The sequence below is a fragment of the Fusarium phalaenopsidis genome, assembly GCF_050370095.1.
Source record: "Fusarium phalaenopsidis strain FUZ10S chromosome Unknown contig_32332, whole genome shotgun sequence".
NCBI classification, from domain to species: Eukaryota; Fungi; Ascomycota; class Sordariomycetes; order Hypocreales; family Nectriaceae; genus Fusarium; species Fusarium phalaenopsidis.
In genome coordinates this window covers 3,609,537-3,623,309 of record NW_028145391.1, presented here as the reverse complement: position 1 = coordinate 3,623,309, position 13,773 = coordinate 3,609,537, and the positions used below count along the sequence as shown (strand labels likewise).

Sequence of the window (13,773 nt, the reverse complement as noted above, 5' to 3'; positions counted from 1 at the left end):
GCTTATGCGCCCAACGTGGCCGTGTATCATTGGCGCATGGGGGCGAGCCTCGGGAGGGGGCCATTAAGAAAGAAAAAAAGGGGATACTGGAGGTAGGCAACGCGACTTGTGCCGGGCTATAGAGACTCAAAATAAATAAATAAAAATATAAAACAAGTAAAATATACCCTAAAGACTATATATAATCTTAGAATTATAATCATAAACCTTTTATGCTGTGATTCTGCGGATTAAAAAGGTAGAGAATACTTGCGAAGTGTGCCATTTTTTTCTTAGATCACTTGGGGGCGTCATTTCAACATCTCCCCTCAGCTTCAGCTCTGGAAAAATAGATGTCTTGCTACTAGACATAGATGTGACTAGTCGCATCACGAAAATATAGACCAAACGAGCCCCGAGAGAACTATCAACTCTTACACCTACTGACTGCTTGGCTGAGGGGAGATCCGACTCCGAACACATTGCAGCGCAAGCACCGCCAAGAGGCTGCCTCATCAAAGAGAAAACTGTCGATACCAGTCCCTGTCCCGCAGCAAATCGAGACTTCCAACATCACGAACAGGGCAGTCAACATCGTTCGTTCAAGTGCTCCTCAAGTCTAGTTTCCACTATGCCATCCAATACCACCAATATCCTTGGCATGGAGGAGGTTGATCCATCCCCCTCCGGCCTCTGGGGACAGGCTAGAAACTTTGAACTCTTGGAGCGGCTCGTCCCCGTTGCCTACGACGCTCAACAAGCCGAGTTCGCCCAGAGACGCCATCCTGGAACGCTTCAGTGGTTTCTTGACTCTGACACATATCAGAAATGGATACATGCAGCCTCGGATTTGGACCCCGACGGGCAAACACAAGACCTCCGCACCCTCTTCTGTCCAGGCCTGGCAGGTGCAGGAAAGACGATCCTCACATCTGCGGTAATCCAGGACCTTGGCTCTCGTTTCCCGCGGGGGTCCGATCCGAATGTAGGTATTGCCTACTTTTACTGCTTCTACAATTGTCAGGAACAGCAGTCTACCACAAATCTTCTGCTTGTCCTTTTGGAGCAGTTGCTTCCGACCCGGCCTCACCGCCATTCCTCAACCCGACTTCCACACCATACACGAAAGAGGTTCGATTCACGACCTGTGACTAGCCCGCCGTCACTAGTCAAGATCATGGAGTCTTTCGAGGAAGTCATTGCGAAATACGATCGTGTATTCTTCGTCATAGACGCTTTGGATGAGTGTGGGTCCGAGGACAGAACTGAATTGCTCAAGCAGATATTCAGACTACAAACCGGCAACAAAGTCCACCTTTTTGTCACGTCCGACCCCAACCCCGATGTAGAGCGCATGTTTGCCAACACGCCTTCGTTGGAAATCAAGGCTGACCAAGAAGATGTGCGATCGTATCTGGAACGGAGTATCGACGCGCTGCCAGATTTTGTTAAGGAAGACCCTGCCCTCAAGGAAGACATCAAAAATACCATAATCAAGGCCGCTCCCGGGAGGTGCGTTGCCCTGCTTTCTTTTTTTAACCCTGGTTTATCTAGCTAACATCTACTGATATCCAGCTTCCTCGCAGTAGTTCTTCAACTCAAGTCCCTTGCTGCCATGTCGTCAACCGAAGATCTTCGAGCGGCTTTTGTAGGTGTGGCGAGGTATACACCCTCGGCTCCCTACGATACTATGTATGAAGCTGCAATGAGCCGAATTGAAAGCCAAGCCCGTGACCAGGCTGGACTTGCTAAGCACACATTGGCGTACACGCTATGTGCAAGGTGTCCGTGGACTGCTGCTGAGCTATGCCATGCGCTCATGGTAAAGGTGGGCGAGACCGAGCTGAATTGGGACACCATGCCATCCCTCCAAGCTATCATCACCGCATGCTCGGGGATGATGGTTACTATTGGCCACGAGGAACGAGACGAACAAGACGAACAAGACGATGCTGACAACTCAAATGGGGATGATGGTAGCGACGAGGCTGCCATGATGCGACTGATCTGGCGCACTAACATGCGACTGGACTACGTGGCAGTGCGCCTGGTCCACCGCACCGCTCATGAATACCTCCAGCGGATGTACGAGAGATGGCTCCCCGAAAGGGATAAGTGGATGTCAGATACCTGCATGGCATATCTGTCTCTATGCTACTTCGATGATGGCTCCCGTTGTTACAAAAGTCACCTAATGTTGCGGCAGCGAATCTTTCCATTGTATTTCTATGCTGCACTGCACTGGGGGTTCCACGCACGAGCAGCCTTCGACAAGTTCCCAGATATGGCAAGCATGGACTTCGAGTTTCTGGGCTCCAGTACGCTCATCAAAGCGTCCTGTGATGTCATGTTCAGGGTTGGGCAGTGGTCACGAGTTGAGGACCATGTTGGCCGTTACCCCGGTGGCATGATGGGGCTTCATATCGCAGCACACTTGGGGATCGCCAATCTCGTCCGGGCGCTTGGTACACGGGCAGGCGCCATGGTGAACGCCTTGGATGAATGGGGTTCCACAGCACTCTCCTGGGCAACGAACAGAGGACATGAGCAAGCCGTCGAGGCCATTCTTGAATTCAAGGCCATAGATGTCGACATCAGGGACTGTCGAGGCAAGACACCCATATCACTGGCTGCTAGGCACGGCCATACTGCCATCGTCAAAATGCTTTTGGACCACGGTGCTAATCCCAACTTGAAGGACTTTGACAGAGCCACGCCGTTATGGCACGCTGCCAAGGAAGGGCACACTACCACGATGACTCTTCTCACCAAGTGCGGCGTAGATGTGAATGTAGCCTCGACCGTGGATTGGATTGACCTGCATACACCACTGTCTCTGGCGGTCACGAATGGCCTGTCTGAGATGGTATCCCTGCTTCTGGCTCAGCCTAACATTCAGCCGCGAGTCAGGATCAGGCCGTCAAAAATGGGCAAGTATCCGCCTTGCACTCCGCTAGGACTGGCTGTGCGCAGCGGGCTTTCCAATGCAGTGGATATGCTCCTATCCAAACCTGAAATCGCAGCGGCAGCCAGGACGGGAGAGGATGGTGAAATGCTACTACATTCAGCTGTATGGCACGGTCATGAGGAGACTGTCCGACTACTCTTAAACAACGGAGCCGACGTCAACACTCGGTGCGGCAGCGGAAAGACGCCGTTGCACCTCGCCGTTGACGGACACAACGGAGCGCACGTGAGCATCGTAAGGCTCTTGCTCTCCCAGGTTGGCGTGTTGCCAGACCTCATGGACAAGGACGGAGACACGCCCGCATTATTGGCCACATCTCGAGGCCAGATCGAGATTCTGCGGTTCCTGCTCGCGAAGGGCGTGGGCACGGAAGCCAAGACCAAGGACGGTCTCACACTGCTTGGTGTGGCCGCCGAGCAAGGCTACCTACCCATCGTGGAGCTTCTTCTTGCCACGGATGGTGTCGACGCACAGTCGAGAGACGCCGTAGGCCGCACTCCTCTAATACTGGCCGCCAATCCGTTAAGAGATCGCTGTAACCGGCGGTCCAATTCCGAGTGCGTCCGAGACTACGGCGGCGTGATTCAGTGTCTCCTGAATTTGGGCCACGTTGATATCAACTCTCGTGATGATTCGGGCCAAACGCCGCTGTTGTATGCCACTCGGGGTCATGAGGATGATATATCCTGCTTCAGAGCGCTCTTGGGTCACGAGGAAGTCGAAATCGATGCTGTGGACAATAAAGGTCAAACAGCACTGTCCCAGGCCGTGGTCATGCGCAAAGAAGACAAGACGATACTCCTGCTCGAAACAGGGGCTGATCCAAATCTAGTTCGATTTTACGAGGGTGAGACACTACTCTCTTACGCTGCGGAATATGGGATGGCAGCGCTTGTGTGGGAGCTCATTTCGCATCACAGAATAGATGCCCAAGGAAGAAATGCCGATGGTCACACGGCCTTGTGCAAGGCGGCGGCCAACAACCAGGTGCAGGTATTTGAGGTGTTGCTGGATGTGAGAGGCGTGGATATCAATGCCAGATGTAGCCATGGGCAGACCCCATTGCACCATGCTGCAGCGTCATTGCGGGGTGAGGAAGTTGCTTTGTTGCTGTTGGCCAAGGGTAACTCAGGCCTTGATACCCAAGACGTGAACGGGTCAACACCACTGCACTGCGCTGTGACATGGGGATCAGAAGCCCTTGTTTCTTCGCTGCTAGATGCAGGCGTTGCTAATGCCAACTGCAGGGATTTAGAAGGACGGACGCCTCTCTCCCTTGCCGCCGAACGAGGGCAACTTCAGGTTTTGGAGAAGTTTTTGTCGCTCAAGGGAGCCATTCCAAACGCGAGGGACAATACGGGGTGCACGCCCCTATCTTGGGCAGTTCAGTCACACCGAACAAACGTGTCAGCCGTCGTCAAACGGATGCTTGGTGCCGAAGGGGTGGATCCAAACGCCGAGGACAAGCGGGGCTGGACGCCACTGTCCTGGGCCGTTCAAGACAATAAAGCGAGTGACTTGGTTGAGTTGCTACTGACAGAGGGGGCTGGAAGGATTGACATCAATCACGAGGACCGAGAGGGCCGCACGCCACTTACACTTGCCCTGAAAAGGGGCCATGAGGTGGTTGTGGGCCAACTACGAGCGGCTGGAGCCAGAGAAAAGAATGACGAAGACGAGAAGCAGCAGGGTATAGAAATATTCCGCGTAGAGGCCGATGGGGCGGCATGTGAGAAAGAGGCCAAAGCGCAACAAGAAAGCGACGGGGATTCGCAGTCCGCTTTGTGTGGAGATGATTCTTCGACAGATCCGTGGGAGAAGAATCGTTGGCAGAGAGAGAGGATACGTTGGCTGAGTCCAAATTGGTTTCACGATGCTCCCGCAGGCGACGACGGCGGCGGTGACGGCAACGATCGCGATTGGAGCGGTAGTGAAGACCGCTTCTATCGCCGACCCGTAGGGCCGTCTATTGAGACCCAGATCGAACTGGGGGCCCAGGATGAAGTCGACAGCGGTGACGAGGGCAAGGAGGAGGAACTTTGCCCTCGATGCAAGGCCCTCGATCTCAACCGGATCTTTTCAAGCAACCCACCTGGTGGGTTCCGCGCAATAGCAAAACTAGGAAAAGTCGACGAGAGCTCGGAATCTAGGCTATGTGCCATGTGCAAGCTGCTAGCTGCGATTCGTCCACCGGTGGACCGCGGGGATTGCGAGCTGTACGCCCACTCTAGCACTGCTACGTGGCTATCAAGAGATAAAGCGGCAGCTAAGAACTACTTCATGTCCAACTGGATCGACACCGTGATTCTCGGCGTAGAGTCCGGGACTTCTCGCTATTCTGCTTCCAGCATGGGCCTTTATAAAAGTCCAATGAGATTTGAGGAGCTCAATGATTCGGATATTTTGCCTGAAGGCTTCATCAGCCGCGTTGGGTCCAACGACCCCCACCGCCTCCGTTCCATCACAGTTCATCAACTTCAAGCAGACCAAGCCGACTTTGGTCGAGCTCGTGGCTGGATCGCCTGCTGCGCGGCACATCATGGGAGCCGGTGCAACCTCCCTATTGGTGGGCCAATAATCTCGTTTCGACTCATTGACTGCACGACGAGAGACATCGTCGACGGACAGCCAGCTATCAATCAGTTCGTCGCGCTCAGCTACGTTTGGGGCCCCTCGGCTCGTAACCCAGCCACTGTGGACGACGTCCGAGTGGAAAACGCGGAACGTGTCGTCGAGGACGCTATTCGAGCTACTCAAGCGCTAGGATATAGGTATCTTTGGGTCGACCGGCACTGTATAACCAGAGAAGATGAGGACATCCGCGGAAAGCAGCTTCTGCAAATGAATGCTGTCTATGCAAACGCACAGGTCACTATTGTGGCTGCCGCGGGTAAAGACTCGGCCTTTGGCCTGCCAGGGGTCAGCCGTCCTCGTCAACAGCCCTACGCTAGGATTCAAGGCCACTCCCTGGTAGCCGTGACACCTGAGCCTGCCCGAAGCATAAGGAACTCTGTCTGGTGGACGCGTGGATGGACATTTCAAGAGGGCGTGCTGTCCCGTCGCCGCCTGATCTTCACCGAACATGAGATCTCGTACGAGTGTCAGGGCATGGTAGCCCGAGAGAGCGTCGAGCTACCCGAGCGTGTTCATCGGGTTGCTGCCACTCGCCACCCCATACACGAATACGCGCGCGTCTTTTCCCATGGCGGCCACGGGAACCATGATGATGGCAACTTTTCTATCTGGTCCCAGATCTCACAGTACACCGAGCGGCACCTCACACACGACTATGACATCCTCAACGCCATGCTCGGCATCATGGAAGTTGCTGCGCAAAATAAGTCTCCCGTGTATCATTTGTGCGGTGTTCCTATTGTCCTAGGGAGGTCCGACGGGTGTGACGGTCCAACTCTCCTCGAGGCTTTTGCCAGGGGTCTCTGCTGGAATGTACTGTGTGGCACTCGACGAGAGGGGTTTCCGAGCTGGTCTTGGACAGGCTGGAAGGGAGAATTGCTTAGAAACGAGCTGTCTGCGGCTTCATTCAAGTTCGACTTCGCCATCAAGGTGTCCATGGTGCCGCGAGGTGACCCATCAGGGGCTGTCTCGTGGGCCGAGTTTGAGGCCATGAGGCCGAAAGAGAAAGCAGCCCTACCCCAAGATTATATTTTGAAGATCAGGGGCACCGCTGTTGATGTTAGCATTCGCTGCGAAATAACCCACTCGCCGTATGCCGTCTTCTACAATGGCAATGAGGCAGTCAAAGGCTCTATCCAGCTATGCAAAGACTTGAAACAAGACACCAGCTTTCAATGCCGGCTGGCTGAGGAGGGCTTGACAGCTATTGTGATTGGAAATGGAACCGCTATCGGCAAGTCGTCGATTCTCCTTGCTGTTGTCAATGTGGGTGACTATTGGGAGAGGATAGGTGTCATCAAGGTGAAAGGAGAGCATGTGCTGGACGTTCGCGGAGGCGGTTGCAGAAAACAGACGTTCCTTATAAGGTAATGATGGAGGCTCTTGGACAGTAGTAAAAGATAGAAGACACAACTGAATAGAACGGTAAAGAAAAGTCAGACCCTGAATGTATCGATGGCAAAGCAGAGGAGGAACGCAGGGCATTTGTTCCCTCTTCGAGGATGGCAAGGCGGCATCTTATACTAAAAGACTTACCACCAGGTTTGAATCTCGGTACAAGATACCGAAAATAAACAATTTTCTGATTCCACGAGGTTGAAAACGCGTTGAAAGATCACGGAGCCAATCAGGTAGTTGTGGATAAATTGGACGGCTGTGTTGGTTGTCGGTGTCTTGGCCCCAAAATCAGACCCTGCACCTAGTTGAATGCCATAAAGATCAAGTTATCTTTATAGACTGGGCCTCATCTCGCAGGGTAGCACTGTAGCATCGGCTAAAACACGAGCAGGTGACAGGTTATTGTGGAGGACAGGGGACTTTTGTGGCAACCAACACCCTGCCAAGACAACTGCTGTGCCGCTTTAGCCCCCTTACTTTTAAGCTTAAGACGCCATCATCCCCCAGCTATTCAACCTCTCCGCCTTCAATCCTTCACCATGCCCACCACAACCGAATACTTGGGCTACACCATCACCAACCTCGGTCCCTTGACCACAACCTACACTGCCCCGGCAGAATGCGCTACGGCCACGGATAATATCCAGTTCGTACAGGCAGATTTGCCCTGGATTCCTGGGGCTTGGGGTTATCCCTCATGCGTCCCTGGCGATTATGGAAAATGTATTCCCTCTGGCGACGCCTATGACAAGCTGGCCAAGGAGCACGCCAACACTTGGCAGTAAGAGTTCTTTCCATACTACTCTCCGGGCCTTGTCTGTCCCAAAGGATGGACCACTGCTGGCGAATATGCTAAAATCAAAGGAACTCCAACGGAGGGGATGCTTACCGTACAACCCGAGAATAGCATCACGCAGCCACAGATGCTCGCTCTTACCTCGATTTGGACCTCGGTTCTAGAAGACTCTGAGACCCTGGTATATTGTTGCCCGAGGTGAGCGAGCCAGGCCCGGTGCTGTATGGCGACACTGACCATGCTTTGTAGCGGTTATACTGGCGACAACTTTCTGAATTGCCATTCTGTCATGGGACCCATTACCGAGCTCGGCTATACTGAGGGCTGCATTCACACCTGGCCCGGCAAAGCCTACACAGATGTTACAGCAACCTTTGAAGGGGTCGAGTCACCGTACCTCTCCAAGATAAAGAACACGGCGGAGCCCGGGACAGCATACTGGACCAAGACAGCTCTGACAGTCGAAGAGGAGAATATAGCGGTTGCCACAAAAGTACCTGCTGTGGCGTTGGTTTATCAGAGTTTAGACCTGGAGAAGGCGAAAGCGACTGGTGAAAGCAAGAATGCAGCTGCGGCTCCTTTATCGGTGCGAGGCATGGTACCGGTGGTGGCAGTGGTACTGAGCATGCTTGCTGGGTCTGGACTACTAGTGCCCTGGTGAGGGAGTGCGAGTAGATGAGCCTGCAATGGGTTTACCGTGTTTCAAGCAACTGCACATAGCAGAGGGGGAAGATGTTAACTTAATAGTATAAGAAATAAGTGTCGAAAAAAAAGATATCTGCCCTGCGCCTGTATCTACCGACAGAAGAACATCATGCCATCATTTTCGACCGTCACCGCTGTAGTTTGATACCATATCCTCTCTCGAGTCCAAATCTTCCAGTGGTATCTCGGCATCTATCCTCTTATATCCCTTCCTCATCCTATACCGCCTTATGCCATGCCTTATCCCCACCACCATTAATGTTATGCAGGCAACCACCACCGTCAGAGATACCACGAATCTCCATCCACGTAGACAACACGGGTACCACGACATCAAGAATCCGACAGCCAACTGTATAAACTTCTTGGGCTCGGGGTTGTCGGGGAATAGGCCTTTGCGTACGAGCCCCTTGAAGATTGGGCCTTGCGGGCCCGAGACGTAGCGCTTCAAGCCAAAGACGGGAACTGTTCTCTGGCGAGGGTCGTCACCAGCATATTGGGTATCACCCCAGATGCCACTGAAGTAGAAGAAGGAGGTGAGGTTCGAATCGCGAGGCGAGGCGGATCCGGGGGTGAATAGGCGAGTCAGCTTGAAACTGATAGGGTCCATGTGATAGAAGTATGCTGATGAAACGGGGTCCCAGAGCTGGCCGGCGTCGCAGTAGTCCAACAAGACACTGTCATGAACGTGATCCCTGTGATGGGTAGGGTCGGTTAGTCGTTGTATGCCTCAGGTTGATAGAGTACCAACTCACCCCTCAGATACGAAATTCGCGTGGGAGCCGTATGCGCTGTAGACAAGGGGCTATAGACACGTGTATTAGATACATGATAGTAGCTCATGTTCGCAGGCTGTGATAAAGACTCACCCGCTCATCCTCCAATGAAAGGCGCGTGTCATTCCATTCGTATGCAGCGCCGCTTGAATGTTGGCTATAGTAGATGCCCGTGGGCTTTCCATCGCGGAAACGAACCATATTGTGTTCCCTTAGAAACGAGATTAGTTGAGTTGTTCGTCGGATAGACTAGGTGAGCTCACCAGTCGCCAACGTGGCACCCATAGTGCATCCCGTCGGCCATGCCCATTGCAAAGCTGTTCAGGGGCTCCAGCACTTGTGAGATATTTGCCCCTCGATCATATGAATAGAAGTAGAAGAAGAAGGCATCAACATCACGGGGACTCTGTTCGACGATAATGACAGCACATGCAGTCGCGTTGGAGATTCTGCCCTCCTCGTCCGGAGTCTCCCCGTAGAGCCATTCAGGGAGAGTGGTGACATCGTCGTTGGAGGTCAGCGCGACGACTTGGTTGGTATCTACATCAACATCGTTGAGTAGATCTAGGTTATCCAGGTCGAGAGCCGGCAAACCAGGTACAGGCCTTTCGTTGACCGTGGGTGCCGTGCGTCGGACATGCTCAAGAATGTCTGATGGTCGGAATGGGTCTTCTGAATGCAACCAGACGAGCGGCGCTATATCATGGATAGTGCTCATCAGTTTATGTTCGGATGTGGTTCAGACCTCTCATGCCAAGGCACTGGCTTCAATGCACGCGATGAATAGCCAAAGGTGGTTTCATACCATATCGCGTTATATAGTCCGGTACCGTTCGGTTGGCATCGTCTAGGATAGACGAGGTTGCGTGCTGGGCTGGAGTAGGCTTGGAAAGGACCATGAACACCTGGAGTTGGACGACCAGCAGCCAAACTATTAGCCCACGGAACGGCCCGTAGGGAGGGCGCCATTGACGGGCCATGACTGCCCGTCTACAATGCCTTTGTCAAGGCTTGACTAGGCGCACCAAGTGGCGGTGGGTTATACGGGCAGTGTACTCAATGGCAGGATCGCGTAAGAAAGAATCAGAGGGTAGAGTCGCCAGGAACCCTATTCAGTAATTGTAAGGGGCCAGAATGGAATAAAAACAAGAAATGGGAACAAAGAAGCAGAAGCCAAAGAAACTCGGAGCCTGATAAGACTCCCTGCACTGCAATCAGGCTCTCGCGTTGGGGCAGTTAAATCCCCCTTGATTTGGGAGGCCCCCTGCAGCTCTGCCTCGGGCAGCCAAGATCCCTAATCAAAACCCGCGCGCCACAGCGCTTATGCATTGGGATCCCATTCCGAAGAGAGGGGGTTTTTGCACTTGTTAGATAAGCCGTTGATCTTCTGGCTCAGTCAGCCCCCATCAAGGGCCGGGCTTGATCTATAATAAAGAACATATTGTCAACACATCATAGTATCATATCCCAATGCTAACACAGTGGCCTTTTTTTTTTAGTCTTCCTGCTGCCTGCTGAATTCAGCATCTCGGTGAGTTGCCAAACTTTGGTTGGCACACATCAAGTTTGAACACAATGGTGCACTTTGTCACTACCCGAAACAAGACTACATTCCACCCCTTTCAGCCTTTCTCATATCCCAGCGCCATGACGCTGACGATGGCGGGAAAAGTGACACAGTACTATGCCACGACGGAGAATGGGTGGACGCGAAGCCTCAAAAGGTCTTGACGCAGGAAACAAGCCCTCTTTCTTTTCTGTCTTGTGGCTGAAGTTCCCGGTGTAAGCATCCGCTCATCCTGGCCACACATCAACCGTTCTTCATTGGCTATGGGTATGTTGTGCAACACACACGGTCAGCTGGGCGGCCCTACCTTCCTGATAAAAGCAAATAAGAATTGCCCGGTTTCTTCTTGTCAAATTTAGCAAGATGCGAGACCCAATGAGGTGTTTGGACGCTGCAGAATTTTCGTATGATTCTGGGTACAGGAAAGCAGGCTCTAGGAATTTTCGGAGAGCCTTGTGGGCTGTGTAACTGCAGCTACAGGGGGCCGCGTCAGATCTTAATCTGGGGCAGCCTGATACGTCCGGGGAGGATCAACACAGATGGGTCGAGTCGATCTTGGACCAACAGTGTGAGGGTCCTGTTGAACCAGTTAAACTGGACCGGAACATGTCCGGGGAGCGGGCTGAAAGCCACTCAGCAGCCGTGAAGAATTTTCTCAACAAACAACCACGTTGAGCAGGAAAGTAAGGGGGAAAGAGGAGGGACGGGAGATCAAACACGCAAGTGGGAGGGGGGGAGAGGAGACATGGGTAATCAGGCTCTGGGACGTGCGGGAGAGTCTCCAACCCCCCAGAGCCCATGTACCGGGGTCGTGGAACCCATCTAAGCGTCGCCCGCCATCAGTTGATTAAGCTTAGATATATGCATGACATCCAAGTCACTATTTGGTAATCTCCCTATCTCGGTATCTTCTCCTCGCTCAAAACCAGGTCCTCGATGATCTTGACATTCATGCGGAGACCAGGATCGCAGACTCAGCTTGCCACAGTAAGCCACAATATCTCCTTCCTCACACGACGCATCCGAGAGGATTTGAACCCCTGTCTCCGGTAAGCCTCAAAGTTCGTGGGGACGAATTGGCATGCGCTGCCAAGCCGAGCTGAAATGCGGTCGAAACAGAGCCAATTCCCAGTACAGTGCCGGTCACAGGTCAAGAAGGAAACAAGACACTAGGACGACGAAAACGACTCTAGTCCTCATAAAGTTATGAGTGAATCTAAGTAAAAGTATTTGAATAATATCCTAATTTAATAAAGAGATTACCTCTTTTTTATTCACTATTTTATCATTCTTATTATACCTTATTAGTGACCCTTAGGGAAGGATGACCTAACAGGACAGGTGAAAGTGCAAGTAGAGTAGAATGGATTGGCTCTAACACGACGGGAACCCTAGCCATCTGCAGGCCGTAATAAACAGGCCTACACGAGAGCCTGGTTTCTTTTGCGGTCTTCAGGCAGGTAGGTTTCCCCCCGAGTTGTCTCGTGAAACTTGAGAAACTATTTCAACATCTGTAGCTTCCATGCCTTAGGTCCATGTCGCAACTCAACCTTCCACCTTTTCTTCATTCTCTTGCCACTAGCTGGTAGTCGCCATAATGCCGCTCGCGGTGCTTTCTTTCCTAGTTCTGGCCCTAAATGTCGGCTTCGGGCTCGCGGCAACTTCCACCAAGCAGTTCAAGCATTGGTATCCGCAATACAAACACATTTGGAGCAACATCACCAAGACCTACTGTGCCGAAGAGTACAACAAATATACAACCGGTTTCAAAAACCATTCCGAGATCGACTGGATGGCCGGCGGCGGTATCTACACCGCCCTGACGCAGCCAGTGATCGAATGTATCCTCGAGAACACGTCCGAATTCCTCAAGGGCAGCACGACGGGCGCCCAGATCCTCCTCGGCGTTATGCCCACCATCGTCGCTCTCCTCGGCCCGTCCCACGATGAAATAGCTATGTTGTCGAATGTCGGCAGAAGGCCGTTGTTGGCCGCCGGGCTAGCTTTGGCATCACCCTCTGCATATTTTAGCAGGGCGTTCGAGTACTCGGATCCTACCAAGATCCTCAACCATGACGACAACAGGCTTCCGCAGTGGCGGCCCTCAAACCCATGGGCAAAGACCTTGGTCTCGGCACTGGAATACATGCTCACTGCTGCGGCCTGTTGTAATGTTGTCATCAACACCCTGCAAGTGAGCAGTTGGACCGTCAGCTCCTTTGCGTCGGACTTTGACTTTTTGCCAAATCTATGGTTGGCGCTCGGCCTCTGCATTCACATTTTCAGCGGTCTTGTTCTCCGCCTAAGACTTCAGGGTTGGAGGTTCCAGCGACTGCAGAACAAGTCAGGTGACGACTTGAGTGATGATCGAAAGGGTGATAAAGAAACAAAACTGGGCTTTTTAGCATCGTGTTCGATGCCTTCGATGAAGGACGTCAGGAAGAGCAACATCAAGCACAAGGCTAAAAAGAAGGAAAAAAGAATGCACAACCTGGGAGCTTCTTTCCGCCGACTCGCCAATTCTTTCGGCGAGTGGATGACTGATACTGTGCCGAGACTGGCAGCTATCCTTGCTAGAACGGAATTCGTCCCTTGCGCTTCTGAGAGTTACGAGGTGCACATCCAAACGTTCATGGAGACCAAGACTTTTCTCTTTCTGGCGTGGTCGTTATCCACCTTCACGGTCCTCCACGTGGTCTTCGGCACTCTTGTATTTGCCGGAATGCTTTTTGTTGGCATCAAGGATGCTCTCTCGATTGTTGGCAGGTATATCGCGGCCGTGATGGTTACTCGGGTTATTCTTATGTATGAATTGGCCGGTGTGCGGGAAAGCTGGGCTACGTTGGATGGCGACCCGGTGAAGAGGATCAAGTCGGTGTCGACGTGGTAGTTTCATAGAGAAACTTACCCAACTACTCATAAAAATGTCATGAAATAATCTAAGAAGTTA

At 52.5% G+C, this 13,773-nt stretch overlaps 4 protein-coding genes across 4 annotated transcripts; 3 read left to right on the top strand and 1 right to left on the bottom strand.

Annotated features, from left to right (window-relative positions):
• Positions 1–610: 610 nt before the first annotated feature.
• On the top strand, positions 611–6,952 carry LRP88_14148 (uncharacterized protein; the record flags this gene model as incomplete). The annotated part of the gene is made up of 2 exons (XM_083250498.1): positions 611–1,491; positions 1,555–6,952. The coding sequence occupies 2 exons, from the start codon at positions 611–613 to the stop codon at positions 6,950–6,952; spliced, it is 6,279 nt and encodes a 2,092-aa protein (XP_083094832.1).
• Positions 6,953–7,518: 566 nt separating this feature from the next.
• LRP88_14147 (uncharacterized protein) lies at positions 7,519–8,436 on the top strand (the record flags this gene model as incomplete). The annotated part of the gene is made up of 2 exons (XM_083250497.1): positions 7,519–7,760; positions 8,025–8,436. The coding sequence occupies 2 exons, from the start codon at positions 7,519–7,521 to the stop codon at positions 8,434–8,436; spliced, it is 654 nt and encodes a 217-aa protein (XP_083094831.1).
• A 31-nt stretch (positions 8,437–8,467) lies between these two features.
• Positions 8,468–9,974, bottom strand: LRP88_14146 (uncharacterized protein; the record flags this gene model as incomplete). The annotated part of the gene is made up of 5 exons (XM_083250496.1): positions 8,468–8,514; positions 8,799–9,175; positions 9,236–9,285; positions 9,350–9,467; positions 9,520–9,974. The coding sequence occupies 5 exons, from the start codon at positions 9,972–9,974 to the stop codon at positions 8,468–8,470; spliced, it is 1,047 nt and encodes a 348-aa protein (XP_083094830.1).
• Positions 9,975–12,420: 2,446 nt separating this feature from the next.
• Positions 12,421–13,713, top strand: LRP88_14145 (uncharacterized protein; the record flags this gene model as incomplete). Its single annotated transcript, XM_083250495.1, has 1 exon — positions 12,421–13,713. The coding sequence occupies one exon, from the start codon at positions 12,421–12,423 to the stop codon at positions 13,711–13,713; it is 1,293 nt and encodes a 430-aa protein (XP_083094829.1).
• Between the last annotated feature and the right edge of the window lie 60 nt (positions 13,714–13,773).